Source organism: Ambystoma mexicanum, chromosome 7q (genome assembly GCF_040938575.1).
Source record: "Ambystoma mexicanum isolate Mex_15411 chromosome 7q, UKY_AmexF1_1, whole genome shotgun sequence".
NCBI lineage: Eukaryota > Metazoa > Chordata > Amphibia > Caudata > Ambystomatidae > Ambystoma > Ambystoma mexicanum.
In genome coordinates, this window is record NC_090941.1 from 1023240950 (window position 1) to 1023257254 (window position 16305).

Sequence of the window (16305 nt, forward strand, 5' to 3'; positions counted from 1 at the left end):
TATCGTACTCGGCCTGACGACATTTCAGATAGTGCAAGAGCTGAGACATAGATAAGGAAAGGAGGGAGGGGGAGAGTGGGAAGGAAATGGAAACAGACAGGCGACTACCGTACTAGGCCCGACGACATTTCTGGTAGAGCCGGAGAAAACAAAGGGGTGCAGAAAGGGAGTGGAGGAACAAAACAAGCGACTATCGTACTAGGGCTGAAGACATTTCAGATAGTGCTGGGGGTGGGGGGGAAACAAGTAAGTGGAGGGGGGAGGAGACAGGTGAGGTTGCTATCATTCTAGGTCCAGGGACAATTCTGAGAGAGTAAGTGCATAGAAGAAAGTAAGGGGAGGAGTTGGGAAAAGGGAGAAAGGGAGAGGAGAGAACAGAGAGTAAGCAGTCAAAAAGAGTGGAGAAGCAAGAGGGGAGAGTGAATACAATTGCAGAAGTCAGTAGTAACACAATGTTGCAAGCCTGGGTACAAGATGAAGATGGGAACAGCATGATTCAGGGCCACCATGAGAAATGGTGACGCACCTTGAATCAATGAAGTCCATAAAAGTCAAATCCAGCATTGGCTACAAAACTGTAATGGTGAAACCAGAATGTATCAGGACAGACTCCTGCAGAAGTAGGCTGGAGTGTGGGAGGGGGAGCAGGGTAGAAGAATCCAGCAAAACAGGCAACACCTGTGTGCGAGAAGGGGGGGGGGCACAAGGGAACATCGCAGGGGGACAAGAGGGTTGGGGATGGCCTGTGGGGACAGAGGGAGTAAACACATGTTGGTGCATGCTTACCTGCTGTCTGAGCAGGAGTTCGGACCCTGGATCCTCCTGGTCTGAACAAGTCCAAACAGAAATTGCCTTTTTCTTCGACTGCCCTTAGCTTCGGACGCCCGTGCAAAAGACGCCCTTGATCTTAGAGTTAAGAGCAGGAAGGAAGAGGCAGGGCTAAGAAGGTGGGCAGTGTGTAGGCCAGGTGACCTAGATCCACTTGCACCTGCTCCACATCTGCAAAGGAAAAGAGGCTGGAGGACTCCTTAAGTAGGGAAAAAGAGTGGCAACCAGGAAGGCGCCAGGTGGGCAGGGCTTGCTAAGTGAGGAAAAAGAATGGCAACCAGGAAGGCACCAGGTGGGTGGGGTTTCCTAATTGGGAAAAAAGAGCGGCAACCAAGAAGGCACAAGGTGGGCGGGGCTTAGGCCAGGTGACCAAGATCCACTTGCACCTGCTCCCCATCTGCAAAGGAAGAGAGGCTGGAGGGCTCCTTAAGTAGGGAAAAAAAGAGCGGCAAACAGGAAGGAACCAGGTGGGCGGAGCTTGCTAAGTGGAAAAAGAGCGGCCACCAGGCAGGCACCAGGTGGGTGGGGCTTAGGCCAGGTGACCTAGCTCCACCTGCACCTTTTCCCCATCTGGAAAGGAAAAGAGGCTGACAAGGATAAGCTAAGTGAATGGGAATCTGTACACAGGGGCAAATACAGAAGAACCTGTGTGGGCTGAAGAGCCTAGGACTCCTGGTTGCATGACCTGTGATGGGTGGACCGTGTGGTCTGAAAACTGTGCCTAGACCAGGGAGCCCTAAAATTGTAAAAAGCCAAAGATATTGTGAAATAAGCCAAGAAGGAGCACTGCAACTGAACTGTTGATGCAATCCAGAAGGAGGGTCAAGTTGACCTGGAGTTGTGGTAAACATTGAGCGACTGAAACAAGTGCAAGCTGCTACGTTGTAGTCTTGGGGAAGGGAACCCTGGGAATTGATGAACTGCAAATGTTGTCTTGAGGACAGAGCCTCAAGCCCCATTTCCTTTGAACTGTGTTGCCCTGAACCTGGGGAAGGGAACCTCAAGGATTTGTGGAACTTTCTTGAACTTGGGGTAGGGGAGCTGAAAACGAAGCCAAGAGCTGGAAGAGGCTCAGAACTTTGCTTTGATCACCATTTCTTTGATTGACATCCCTACACATTGTTTAGCTTTAGTTGTGAGGGCAAGAATAGGTTTTTGCACACATATACAGGCTTTTAAGTTGAACTCTTTGACTCAGACTTTCCTTTGTTTCGTTCACGTAGGGAGATCCCACCTTAGCATAGCACATAGGTCTTCAAACTGTGGGGCGTGCACCCGCAGGGGGGCGCAAATCCATCCCGGTGGGGGGGGCAGTGGTGGTGTGGGGAGGGGGTTTTAGAGGTGTTGGGCAGTGCGAGAGCCCAGAATTAAATGTGTAATAAAAAATAAAAAAAACTTTTCTTTAGATTGGAGGAATTGGGCAGGGGTGGCTCACATGGTCTGCCTGGAGCATCAAACGGTCTCAGGCACCAATGAAAAAGCGGCCCACAGTTGCAAAGGGTAATTCATTCCTTTAGTCACAGATTGTTTGAATAGTACCCACAGGGTTGTTTTTTGTTAAAATGTACGCAAATTGTGATATTTAAAGTATATTTATTCAGCAACAATGGTCAAAATTACTAGCTGCATAGTGAAGTAACTGAAACTGGCCCACATGGCCAAAGAAGTGGCCATTTTGACTGGCCTACACTAGCATTTTGCATTGCCCTATGGCCCTATAGGCCAGCCCGAGCCTAGCGGCTCACCCAGAATGACGAGGGGGCCCAGTGGCCCCCTCACCCATTATGGAGGAGCCAAGGAGCCAGTCCAGTGAAACGCTAAGCACTCCCTCAGCTGCTTTTTCCAGCTGAGGGAGTGCTCTTGGGCTGGCTGAACTGTCAAAGGGAAACACGGTTTCCCTTTGACAGTTCAGTTCCCCAGCCGCACATGCTCACTTAGCCATGCAAGGCTGGGGGTGTTTTGCTTCGCCAGCCTTGCATAGCTCATTGGAAATTGGCACACTGCATGTGCGAGGGGGAGCTCCTGCGCCTCCTCGCACATACGGACAAAGCAGTCTGGAGCGGGGCATTTCAGCACCCATCCGCAGCCCCTTGCAAAAGGTACGTTTATATTAATTTATTTTATATTTAAAATATGTGTGTGGATGCGTGTATGCTTGTGTTATGAGTGAGTGTATGGTGATAGGTGCTCGTGTGAATGATGGAGTGATTGCTGTGTGAATGTGTGTGTTTGTTTTGGTCCGTTGAGCTGATTTTGGCAAGTGGAGGATAGAGGGGGTGAGGAAGGAGGTTTGTACAACAAAGGCATTTAAAAAATGCCTTTGTTGCACAATCCCCCTACTCACCTGGCAAAATCAGCTCTCCCTCTGAGGTGCTATGGAGTACAGGGGACAGGGATGGTATTTTTTTACCTGATATCTATCAGATGTCCAGTCAAAAATACCATGCTTTCCCCCTTGGCACCCCAGTGCCTTGCATACACACAATCACGTTGATTGTGTTAGGCCCGGTGGGGGACAGGGATGGTATCTTTTACTGGACATAGATGTCCTGTAAAAAATGTCATACAGGCCCCCTGAGTCCCCCAGCACCAATAGCAAACTGTTTGGCTTTTTACCCATTTTTCTTTTAAGTATACTCCTCAATGCAACATTTTAACCCATTATTTTAAAAGAATTCACAGGGGAAACCCCCCCGAACCTCTCTCGATTGCTTCGGTCTTCCCTCGCTGCGCTCGGTCGCTATGGCATTTTTGGGGGAAATATTTATGCCCCTCCACTTAAAAAATTTACCAGCCGGCACCGGCCCTCGGACTCTGCTGGGAACGTGGTGGCGAGAGCCATGGGATAGTGGTGGGAGCAGGATGGGGAGAGCCCAAGGTCTGTGATGGGATGAGGGAGCCCAGCGACTGATGGGAGCAGGTGGGGGAGCCCAGGACTATACTGGGCGTAGGGTGCGGTGACGGCGCACAATAGTTCATAGCCATTTGTACATACTGTCCATTTGGCATTTTGGGGGCGGGGGGCAGGCCAAAAACAGTTTGAAGACCACTGAAATAGGGCAAGTTAGACCTTCAACCATCCTGACATTTGATTTAATAAACCATTTGATTTTGAACTTTGAATCGGTATTCTGTGTCTTGTTCCATGATGCCTTCACAATGAAAACATTTGAAGGTAGCACAGTCATGATCAACATTATTAATGTACCACCACAAAATAGATATTGCATAAATATGTGGGGAGGATGGGTGGGCTCACGTGATTCTGAACTGATACAAGTCACAGAAAGACTAATACCCGGTAAAGAACATTCATCTTGAGGCTTGTGAATCTGTCTAGATTCACATGCTGTTCATAGATTGTCAAGTAGGAAGTGGGTGACCTGTCGGCAATGTGCTAAACCGGTGTTTCAGTACCATATGTCCCACCTGTGAGTCTGCTCTTATCTGAGTGTCAAGACAGTAATGCTGTGTGAAACTGTGACAATAACTCAATGTTGCTGCTTTACAAATTGAATCTAAAGTATCTGTAGCAGGCCAGAAAGCATCAACAGTAATCACGTGGGAAAAGGCACATTATGAAAACAGTTAAAAAGAAGAGTGAAATATATGTGTGTTTCAGAATTTTAACCGTGAGCGCAGAAACCTGGACAGCTTGCTTCAGGGAGGAAGAAAATGTGCAACTGTGCCAAGCGGTTTGCTCATACATCGCTTCGGGGAATGGTGCAAATGATTCGGCCTTTAACGTCTGATCAGCGCAACCTGTTCTTCACAATGGGTTTACATTTTTACACCAGATCAAAAGGTAAATACGCTAAAACAAGTAGCATGTTATTTTGGAAGTTGGAATCAGCCGAACCTGGAAGCCATGCAGACTATTCAGGATTTGCCCCACCACCCCGAGTAGCTACCTCCTACAGCAGACATCTGATGGGTGATGACCGAAGAGTGCACACGCGGGATCACAGTGGCTTCTTCCCTGGTACCAGACTGAGGTGTGGAGGCGAGAATACTAGAGGAACCGAGTTACTGAGATTACTGAAAGGACACTGGTCTGCATTTTGATCGATCGCACTTAATCTCACTTCTACTTAACCCTTTTTGATGCTGCTTTTCATACTGGAGATCACATAATGCCTTAGAATCAAGTAATCTTTGGCTCTGGCCTCCAGTGGTAATTTCTTGCATTGCTTGTGCCAGGATTTCACCACCGCAATAACACATTTGCTTTCAGAGGCTGCTCTGATTCAGTCCTTTCCATTTTACCCGCAGGCGGATTTAGGGGGACATGTGATCCAGATTACTGGCACAAGACAGCAACAGCATCTATAAATGCCAGAGTTGCACCAGTATGATGTGCTGAGTGTGCAATAGGGGCAAAAAGCAGGAGTGTATGTGCACTTTAATAAAATTCTTGAATGCAAAGCACTATCAAGCAAGCAACGCTTACCTTGCTAACAGGAGAGCCCTGCTGCCCTTTGGCGAATGAGAAAGAATGGAATGCTCAAGCGGTGTGTCTTTGCTGTTTCCATGTGTACAAATCAAGTGTATGCAGTGCATGTTCCCTTCTAGACTGCGGAGATGGTTAAAAGCTGCTAAATGCACCTTGAGGGAGTTTTAAATTACGTCTGATTGTAAAAGGTAGATCAAGTATGATACAATATCAGTGGGAAAGCAATCGATTGGGCTAAACCCCCTGTTGTTACTCCAGAGAGCAAACATTTAAGTTAGCAAAACAAAAAGGTGATGGCTGGAAGGTTTTGAATTAATCATAACCACGGGCATTGCTCAGGGCAACCCTACAGACCATCGTTTTCAGCCTGCCAAGCCATTTATTGAAGTGGCAAGCATTGGCATTAGGCTTTCACTAGAGCCTCACAGAGGATGACCATTCACAGTCTTGGTAAACTAAGGAGTCCAAATGATATGACTTGAGGTGCCATGCTGACGGGTTCATGGCCTGTGGGTTGGGATGTGCCATCTGGTGCTCTTTGTACTTTAGCACATTGTGAATGACGGGCAGCAGATGAGAATACCACACTTGGTGCATCCATGAGTGGGCCATCAAGATTCTTCGTTTCTCTTGAAGACGTTTCTCTACCAACCTGTGAAGCAAAGTAATTGGGGTTGGGGGGGTGGGCCTATATGTATGCAAATATCTCTCACCAACTCATCTAGAGAGCGTTTTTATCACAACTAAGACTTTGGACAGAGTGCCCCACTTGTGGAGAATCGAAGTGCATTTGTCTCTAGCTATCATTCATGTTTTTGTGCCATGTATCTGCTACACGATTGACTAACCCTGGAGCATGGTTAGCTGTGCATGTAACCCTGTACACAGTGCTTGTAACCAGATGCTCTTTTGCATGCACCAGTGCCAGATCCACTTTGCAACCTTTGACAGAGTGAGCATTGAGCAGTGATGCATTCTTTGAAAGGTCACATGCGAGTCATGCGTGGGGTATGAGGTAAATGCACGAAGCCATCATCCTTGAGAACCTCATTACTATTCTAACTGAAATCATGCGATTTGGCTGATAAAGAGAAACTCGAGCCAAGAATATATGGATTCTTTACACGGACGGGTATGCCAATGCTTGATTAGGAACTGGGCTGGGCCTAAGGAAGTTCTCGACCTTGCTTGAGCAGAGGCTTAATTTCTGAGCATTTATGGAAACCCTAGTTAATAAAGGAGGGCATAATTGTTGTTGCTTGGCTGTTTTGCAGACATGGCTTTGTGTTGATGCTCATTTGAGACCGTGATCTAAGAAGAGAAGGTGTTGGTACTCTTATCAGAGGAGAATTGCCTAGCAGTTTGGTGCTGGAATGGTGGGTGGGACCAGACTGATATGCAAATGCATACTTCTCCTCTGTGAAAGGTAGAGTGAGCTAAAACGTGTTTGTCGACCCTCCCCAGTGGGCCCCTTCCCATAGAACAGGTTATTTGGCAGTGTTCGCTCTCGGAAAACGTGGCTCCCATCTGCGTAAATATGCAGGGAACACTGATAGTACTTTTGTGACTACCCGTGGTACTAATATCCATGTTCTACTTCGAAGCATACCTAGCAGTGGTGTCCAAGGACCCCGCAAACATAAAAAGGTATGTATATTTCATATCAGGGTCACTATGTAGTCGTCCTGCTTTAATAATGTGAGGATCTTTTGCAGAGTGCTCATGTGAAATGTTTGTGGTCTTTACAAATGCGTCGGCTGGTCTTAGATCGAAGACTGGTCTCATTGTCTTGTCTACCCTTGGGCACAAGGAAATAGACAAGATCCATATTTCAATCTTGTTGTGGCACTTCCTCCACAGCTCCCTTTGTTAGAAGGCTGTCCACTTCTGCTCACATGAGTAGTATCAAATATTTCATCTGCCGCCAATGTGTCAGAGTTGTGACATTGGCAATATGTAGTGTGGGGGGGTCGATAGGAGGAGTCTGAAAATTATATGAAAAAAGGCCTCTCTTTCCCTATTACTAAAGGGATCATCCTACCTATCTAACAACTAACAACAGTAGGCTCTATGTTACTGTGGTGCTATTGAATAGCTTTTTGCTTTCTTTTTCTGGTGGACTTCTGATTAGGAAGCGATAGACCCAAATCCTTTCCTCGACATTGTCACTACCAGGGAGCCTAGTGTAAACCGGTACCTTACAAAAAGTGGTAAAGCCGGAGATAGTTTAGATTTCTTTTCAATCCAAACATTGATGGAACCACTTGTGGGCAGGTAATTGAAGGGCCAACTCTGTCTGTTGACCGAGTCTGACAGAGAAATTGAATGTGCAACAGCTTTTGGTTCACCTAGTGTTTCCTCTATACAATCCTTTTGGTCCTGCATTTTATTTGTGAATCTACTCCGTCACCTCTTCCGAAGGACAACATATGAACAACGGTCCTCAATCGGGGAGTATTAAATAGGTTGCTTGATCTCATCTGGGGAATCCGTAGGGTAAGCAATGGGATCCTCAGGGTTGTCCTTTGCTTGGATATGCCCATATCACTGTTTCCACAAAGGCATCTGGGTGTATACCCTTGATATCTTTGCCGATATTTTGTTGTGTTTAAAAACACAAGTTGGTGTTTCGTTTCCAGTCTTTTCTCTCTCTTGTCCATTAGCGACTGCACCGTGTCCAAGGTGTCACGCTATGATGGACTCTGCCCTGGAACCTCTTCTGGCTGAGGAGTATAAGGGAACTTCTCCCTCCTCAAACTCCTCTTCATATGTGGATTGTTCGGACTCTTGCACGTGGAGGGCACCTCACAGAGACTGCTTCAATGGAACATAGTAGGATAACTTTAAAGCTGGCTTAAAAGCCAATAATCTAGTGTCGAGAGGAAAGGTGCCGAAAACTGAAGCTGGGAATGACTCATTTTGGCTGCAGTAGAAGATTTACAAGAAGTGGTGTTAAGGTTGGCATGGGGTGCACATTGTCGACTGGGCCCTGTCGAGATGGAGTCCATCTGTAGTGGATTGTCTCATTCCCACCCCCTCAAAGTCTTCTTCATGGTCAGTCAAGTCCCCTTTCGCCTTGTCTCTGGACCTCAGAAAAACCTTTCAAAGAATGGCTGTATAAATCCTCTTTGGTGTCTACTTTCTCTGCGTCCATGGCAAATGCTGCAGAGTGCTGAACTTAACAGGATTTCTACATTTTCAGCTTCAAGCATTTACACACCTTGCATTTGGCCATGGCATGGTCACGAGGGCGACAGAGGTTACACACCTCATGGGTGTAATGCTGAGGTAACTTACGTTGCATTGGGTGCAAAAATTAAACTGTTTTCTCCACCTAGGGGTGTGGGACTAGGAGAGCCAGTGGGTAATATATTCTGTAATATTAAACGTACTGTACACTGGCTCAGCCGGACCAATGTCTGCTGCACTACAGGTTAATGACATCTCCTGGTATCTATGGTACAGCTGGTAGACACCAAGCTACCGTAGGCCTCAATCAAGTTTCCTGCTCAGATTCCTAGGACCAAACCAATGGCAGAAAAAACCCTCAGAACATGGATACGTTGTGCATCATGGTTAACGAGCTGTATACAAAATACAGGAATAGTGTGACAGAGAGCCCACGTCGGTGCCCTTTGTCATTTATCAGAACAACCCCTAGATGGCAGAATATGGAAAGCATGTGAATCTGCACAGATTCACAACCCTCAGCATTTCATTCCTGCCTTAGATTGACTCATTTAATTCTCAGAGTTGATATTCACCTTGGTTGCCAGACGTCTTCTATGAAACAGAGCAGGGCCAAACACGACAAGTCAATTCATTGATGGCATCTCCATTTGAAAGCGTTCTACACATGCTGTCATGCACTTATATGCAGTGGTCAGGGTGGTACGAGCAGCCAAACCTTTAATGTGCTAGTGGGATACCCAGAGAGGATCTACTGGAACATGAGAATAGTCAATCAACTGAATACCTGTGGCGTAGCACGTACCACACAAATTAAGGTCAATTGAAAAACACAATTAAGGTCTCCAGCTGCCCATGTAGACACAATGAAACGAGAGTATGTGCCCTACTTACAACTATCAATCTGCAACAATCTGTTTTTCTCTCCATTCTATTTTTCAGTAGCCAACAATGTCAACTGAAGAGGCACATACCATGCCACAACAAGAGGCAGAAATCATGCATACATGTTTGTCGGTGACCGTAGCACCAAACAATGGAACAGTCAAGGGCAAAGGCTCGTTCTTCTGTAAAAGCAAACATTGATCTCATCCAATGAAGGAAATACCCTTCTGACAGAAGTACTATAGAAACAAACAAGCACTTTAAATCAGGTTGAATAATCTGCACTTCACTAACAACCGGCAGCATTTTGCCAATGCAGACTATAACTGAATCAAAGTAATGGTTTGGTTTCTCAAAGGCAATTTCAAATCCACCTTAGAAAAGTTCACCTGTAAAGTAAGGGTGACCTACTCTAGATCTACTGGGCTAAATTAAAATGTGGGTTTGATTTCACATTAGGATAATGCACGGAAGGAGCGCCCCATAAACCCTGTTTCAGAAGCAAAAGGGTCCAACTTCCTTTTCAGGAGGAGGATCGGGACCATTCATTTTGGTATGATACGACATGGCATATATAATGCGCCTGTACACAAGTGTTTCTGCCTCTAGCTACACTGATTTATGTTACTTTTTGGACACTTATGCTTGCCAGGTCATTGGCATGGTCAGGGATTTCTGATTTATCTGCTGCCTGAATATATATATTATCTGGATCAGAATCATCAGAGTGTTTTGTAGCCAAGGCTAAGAAACATGTGAATAAGCTAGGACCCAACACGAATCTTACCCACCCCTGCTCTCCAAACTTCTTACCCCCTTATGCCGCTCATCAAGGCACATGTGCAGCCACATGCTATTGTATATCTCAGATTTCAGAATGTACATTCCTACACCACTAGCCTCTTCACGCCTAATGTATTCAGGTGAAAATAATGTTAGTTCTGCGTAAACGTCCCTCAATTCACACCCCACAGAAGTAAATTTCAAGCTCACCTCTTCATCAAGGTCTTCTTTGATGCTTTCCCTAATGCAGCGCGGTGGGAAGCTCATGGGCTGGCTATAGTCCGAATGGAACCCTCGCAGAGGGAATTCATTCAGCCCCCTCTCTGGCAGGTGGCTTCTGCTTTGCTGCCCCCTGCCCACAGGGCCGCTCCGGCTACCAGTGTAGTCCACCTCGCTCAAGGTCCTGGCCATCTGCAACACGGAGAAGGAATGATCATCAATGGGACCTTGCGATTGTCTTGTGCTGCTGTGGTGCTCTGTAGCAAATGTTACTCCAACATGGGGTGACGTGCTGTGGGGAGGCAGTGGGTGAGGCTTACAAGTCATCTTGGACTCCAAGGGATCACAAAAAGCCACACCAGCCTTGGGCTTCGTGGCTGCAGTCCTGGCATCCAACTCTTCCCTGCCAACAGTGGGCTTGGGCACAGCAAAGGCCTGCAGCTCTTTTGATGAAGCATAGAAAGGGTTCTCAACCATTTCAAAATCCACAGTCTTGGGCAGAGGTGGCGGAGGGAAATCGGGGGGTGGAAGGTTCATGGTACCAACATCATCATCTGATGAACTCTCCTCTCCCCTGGTCGCTGGGTGACTCAAGGAGGGTCGGCGGCGCTTCTCGAGTTGCACAGGCACCGTGACCTGCACTTTGTTCTTTGCAGCAGGGGGTTTTGTTAATGTTTGTGGGTTCGGGCTATCTGCTGTAAGAAGCTGGTGTGGTACCCCTTCAAGTACATAGTAGGCAGGGTTATTGAAACAGTTCTTCATGCCAGATCCATCGGTGTCTGCCTGGGCATCCTGTTTAGTCCTGCATCAAAAAATATAAAACAAATGTTAATAGAGCTGTTTTTTGCAGCGAATGTTACCTGGAACTGGACGAAGCCGCAAAGATCAATTAGGATCTGGTGGTCCTGCATTTCTAATGTAATTGTTGGTTACTGCTTATATGGTCCTATGGATGTTTTGGACTAAAACTTGATCATGAACTCTAGCCTGCGGCAAAGGATCATGGGAGTCCAAAACAGCTGAAAACCCACATAACGAGTGACCATTTATTGCCAAATCCACTTGGGAAGGAAGGTTCTTGAATACGGGGAGGAGTAACCCATTTAAACATTACAATATTGTGGGAAGGTTTAAGACATCTATGATTTCTTCAATAAAAACTTTATTCAACCGTGTGTAAAACAGTATATATGGCAGGGTGCAAATCTATGAAGGTCATTCACCACCACACAACTGCATGCACAAACATCCAGCTTATTCATGAACAAACATGACCAATCGCCAAGCAATATAAGAGTTTTCTTTATTGGCTACCTGTGTGTTAGCGTGTTGAGTTTTTTAAGTTAGTGTGGGGAGAGCAGGTCGAGGCAGAGGGTGGCGAGAGACAAGGGTGGGTGAACATGTGTGACACGAGTGCTTGCGGGCTGAAAATGGATGAGGGTGGGAGGATATGTTAGTGGGGCACGTTAGAAAAGATTTCCCTTTTGGCAACTTTTCTTCCATAGTTTCTATGGACCACCAATCTTTTTGCTTTGTTTTTTAACCTGTTCTGACTTTATATGGGGAAGTAAAGCCTTCAGCTTCACTCCCCTGGCCATTTGTTCATTTGATATGGGGTAACAAATGGGGATAGTCCTTCAGACTATCAGTACTGGGAAACTATGTTTGTCTTTTTACTTTTTGTAACTTTTGAACATTGCACACAGCATCTTACAATGCAGAGCAAAGGGGATACGTTTGTATCACCCTAGCCTTTTACACTTGTGATTTTTAGTTACTTTTATATGTGCCTAAAGACAAGCTGGTGGCAGCAATTATGTTTTTACCATTTTAGGTTATTTCTAGTGTGCATATTCGCGTTTACCGAGTATGGCTACTAAACATGGCTAGTGCCCTAAAATGGCCACACAACAAAATTTTCGCTTTGCAAACCCACCGCCGGCACCTGCAACCCACCAGACTTTCGACTCGTTCACACCAATATCAACTGACCAATTTCTCAAACTTCTCTCCGCCCGGAAACCATCCGGCTCCCCGCTAGACCCCTGCCCAGCCTCAACCCTCAAAGAAATATTTGCATCTACCTGCGCAGGAGAATACGCGAGAACCATCATAAACAACTCCCTCTCCTCTGGAATTTTTCCTGACGCGTTCAAAACTGCTCATGTCAAGCCTCTTCTAAAAAAAAAAAAAACTTCCCTCGACCCCCTCGATCTCAAAAACTACTGCCCCATCTCAAACACCAGGTCCCTTGCTAAACTCATCGATCAAACCGCCTAATCCCAACTGAAAGACTTTGTTAAAGCCAACAATCTCCTAGACCCCGCTCAATCAGGTTTCAGACACCGACACAGAACCGAAACCACCCTGATCTCAATCTGAGATGACCTTAAAAACACTGCAAACCCTGCGGGATGCGCTGCACATGTCCTTCTTGACCTATCCGCCGTCTTTGACACAATCAACCACTCAATCCTCCTCGACCGCCTCCACTCCCTAGGAATCCGTGGAAAAGCTCTGAAGTGGATAGCATCCTTCCTCAACAATAGGAACCAAACAACCCTCCTCTCCTCCTTTGCTTCTGCCGCCCGACCAGTCAATACCGGAGATCCACAAGGAGCGTGGCCATCAGCCCTCCTGTTCAACCTCTATATGTCCACCCTCCCACGAATAATCCGCTCGCACAATATCCTGTGCTATATCTACGCTGACGACACCCAACTAATCCTAAAACTCCTTAACTTAAAACGCAGCTGCCAACCCAACCTCGCTGCCTGCCTCCTTGAAATTGATCACTGGATGACCACAAACCCCCTCCTTTTAAACCTCACCAAAACTGAAATCATGGTGTGTGGCAACACCAAACTTCTTCCGCACCCTCTACCCTGGCCATCATCCATGCGCAATCCCCCAACTACCTCAACCTCAGTAAAAATCCTTGGATGCACTCTCGGCTCTGACCTAACCCTCTCGCACCAAGTCAACAACGTCTCTAAATCCTGCCAGTACCACCTCAAAATTCTTAGCCGCATTTTTCCATACCTCTCCTTTCCCAACAGACTCGCCGCTGTGCAATAAATTGTAATGTCAAGACTGGACTATGCTAACTCACTCCACCTCAGAGTCCAAGCATACCACCTGAAAAAACTACAAAGAACGCAAAATGCTGCAGTCAAACTGCTACTAGCACTTGGCCCAAGAGATCACACCTCCCCAGCTCTCAAAACTCTCCACTGGCTCCTGGTTGGACGAAGGGTGACTTTCAAAACCTTATGCATCTCTCACTGAGTAATGCATAAAACCGGACCTCAATACCTTCAGGACAAGCTAAAACCCTACCATCCACCGTGCACTCTAAGATCAAGCTCTGCTGGCCTCCTAGCGATACCTAACACCAACTCAGTCAGGTTAAGTGGATCATCATTCTCAGCCTTGGCCCCCACTCTGTGGAACGGATGAAGTGGATGGAACGGATGAAGTGGATGGAACGGAAGAAGTGGAAGGAACAGATGGAGTGGAAGGAACAGATGGAGTGGAAGGAACAGACAGTGCAGATCGAATGAATAGGAAGGATGGAACGAACACATTAAACGGATGGGAAGGATGAAATGGGTCTACGGAATGGATGGAGTAGATCATCTGGATGATGGGTTGAGTGGATGGAAAGAATGAAAGGACTAGTATATTAAATGCACGTAACAGACTGAATGGATGAACAAATGAAGTGGAATGAATGGACAGAGTAAATAAAATGGATAGAATGGATGGTACAGATGGAGTACCCGATCCCAAGCGCTTTACTGATAACCACCATTTCACACTACCACGCTTACTCTCTCCTATACACCACCACTCAACTAGAACACAGCGATACTATGACACATTCGGTATAGCTGTTCTCATACTAACAACCGCCGCACACTCCTCATCACCCTAATTAAACACAGCTAGCACACACCGCTAGCTTAAGCGTCTCCTCAGGCCTAACGCAGCCAGAAATCAGTCTGGGTTTCCACCCTCCAGAATGAACACATACAACTGACCTCCCCACCACCACACCTACCACTAAGAAGCAGCTATCATGCAAATGCCACACTGGCTGCACACATATCCAGTGCACCCACGCACCTTATGACTCTCTCTCTACTGACTTGAACTACGGTTCCCAAGGGCGTTCAAACTACCAGCGCTTTGAGATCATACCAATGATACATAAGGCGCTATAAATATGCCAAGTAACATAACATGTTGTTGGGCCTTCTTCCTGTCTTTCCAGGAAATCCCATATAAAGATAATTCACTTGGCTGGGAAAGCTGCAGCTTTCGCAGGCTAGTACTGCCTTTCTGTGTGCTAGAGAGTCTAGGTGTGGGGCATGAGTGAAACCAATAGTCATCCCAGACTGTTCAACTACTGGCTGTTTGAATGGTGCAGACCCTTACCATTGGTGGGACTGGATAAGTAGGACTCCTGCAGCCATTTATTCAGATCAGTGTTAGAACAAATAATCCACTGTAGAAGAACATTCAACTGAATATCTGAAGACAGCCCTTGAAGAGGCTAGGTATCCCTTCCTGCATTTGGCCCAGCGAAGCTCTGTTGCACTGCCTGATCTGCGAAGGCCCTGTGCGGTGCTTCAACCCCTGGACTGGTGGAACCAACCAGTCCTGCTGTGTTCTCGAGGATCCAGCCATCCTGAGGATTTGGAAGTGTCCCTGGACCACCTGATGGACTGTCCAGCTCTCCAGTGGGCTACCTCGATAGAACCAGTGCCGCTCCATGTTTACACCCGGAATATTGGTAGATGCTCGCTTGTGGTATAAGTTGCATCTTAGCCTTAAGGGATCTTGTTCTGGAAGGACTTCTACAACCACACCTGCCATAGAATTTGTGAGGTGGCAGTCACTGGAACTCACCATCCCACATCCTGTGAAGTGACCTGAAGAGGGCTGCACCATTGAATCTTGCATTTCTCCATCGCCAAGGGTTGCACTCTGTTCCTGACTCAACCAGAAGAATCCTTGCACCCGCAGCTCCTGCCACCCAACATCGGAACCAACAGTGGAAAAACCAAACCCCAGTCGACGCATCCAGTCATCTGGGAAAATCAGACTCAGAGGGGTAACTAAGCGCAACGCATTTGTCTCCCTTGTCCTCCATAGGATAACATTGAGAACAAGTCTCTTTGTATCCTTCCATTCCACTGCTTTTTTGTCATCAAACATGGGTAGTACCATCTGAAAGACAAGAACACATTTTACTTACCTAGTAGCTTTGCTACATCTCTTCTTCTGAACAATCACCAACACAGGTAACCTACCTGCTACAGATACGTTCTGGGGAGAATCATTGTGGCTCCTGTGACTTTTGTGCACAAGGCCCCTTTATTCTTGGGGATTGGACTGCTGAAGTAATGGAATATCACTTGTCATTTGTTCCATCTTTACGCCATCATTTTACTTACCTGCTTTGCTGATTTCAGTCATTGAATGCATTTTAAGAACCTGAGGGGACTGTATGAGACATTATTTACCGTAATCGTATTTCTGTATTTCTGATACATGTATCTGCTTAGATGCACATGCTGTGCATAGGCTGTCATCTAATGGTAGGTGCAGAGTGTTGCATTATGTTTTTGAACTTCGAAAAGGGCTGGGCGTGTTTGTAATACTATCCCTGTGTGACATGTATTGTACCCGTGATTCTTCATATGTCAAAGTCCCTCTGTTTTATTTCTGACAAGAGGGAGTATGAAGTGCATGCGCAAGTACAGAAAGTCAAGAAAAAGGTAAAGGCGTCTATGTAGCTTCAAGTGGGGAGGAAGGGCGGGTGCATGTGAATCTAAGAAGATACAAGCATCAGAAATACGATTACGGTCATTTATGACTTCTGAGGCTTGTGGATCTGCTTAAAATCACATGCTGTGCATAGACTAGCGAGCAGTACCCGG

At 46.5% G+C, this 16305-nt stretch overlaps 1 protein-coding gene across 2 annotated transcripts in view; it reads right to left on the minus strand.

Moving 5' to 3' along the window:
* Positions 1-16305, minus strand: part of INPPL1 (inositol polyphosphate phosphatase like 1) — a 1017870-nt gene that overhangs the window by 85486 nt on the left and 916079 nt on the right. For both annotated transcript variants that reach the window (XM_069640289.1, XM_069640290.1), the window contains one exon: positions 10349-11159. In XM_069640289.1, the coding sequence (XP_069496390.1) occupies positions 10349-11159 (811 nt within the window). The remainder of the gene's footprint in view (positions 1-10348; positions 11160-16305) is intronic.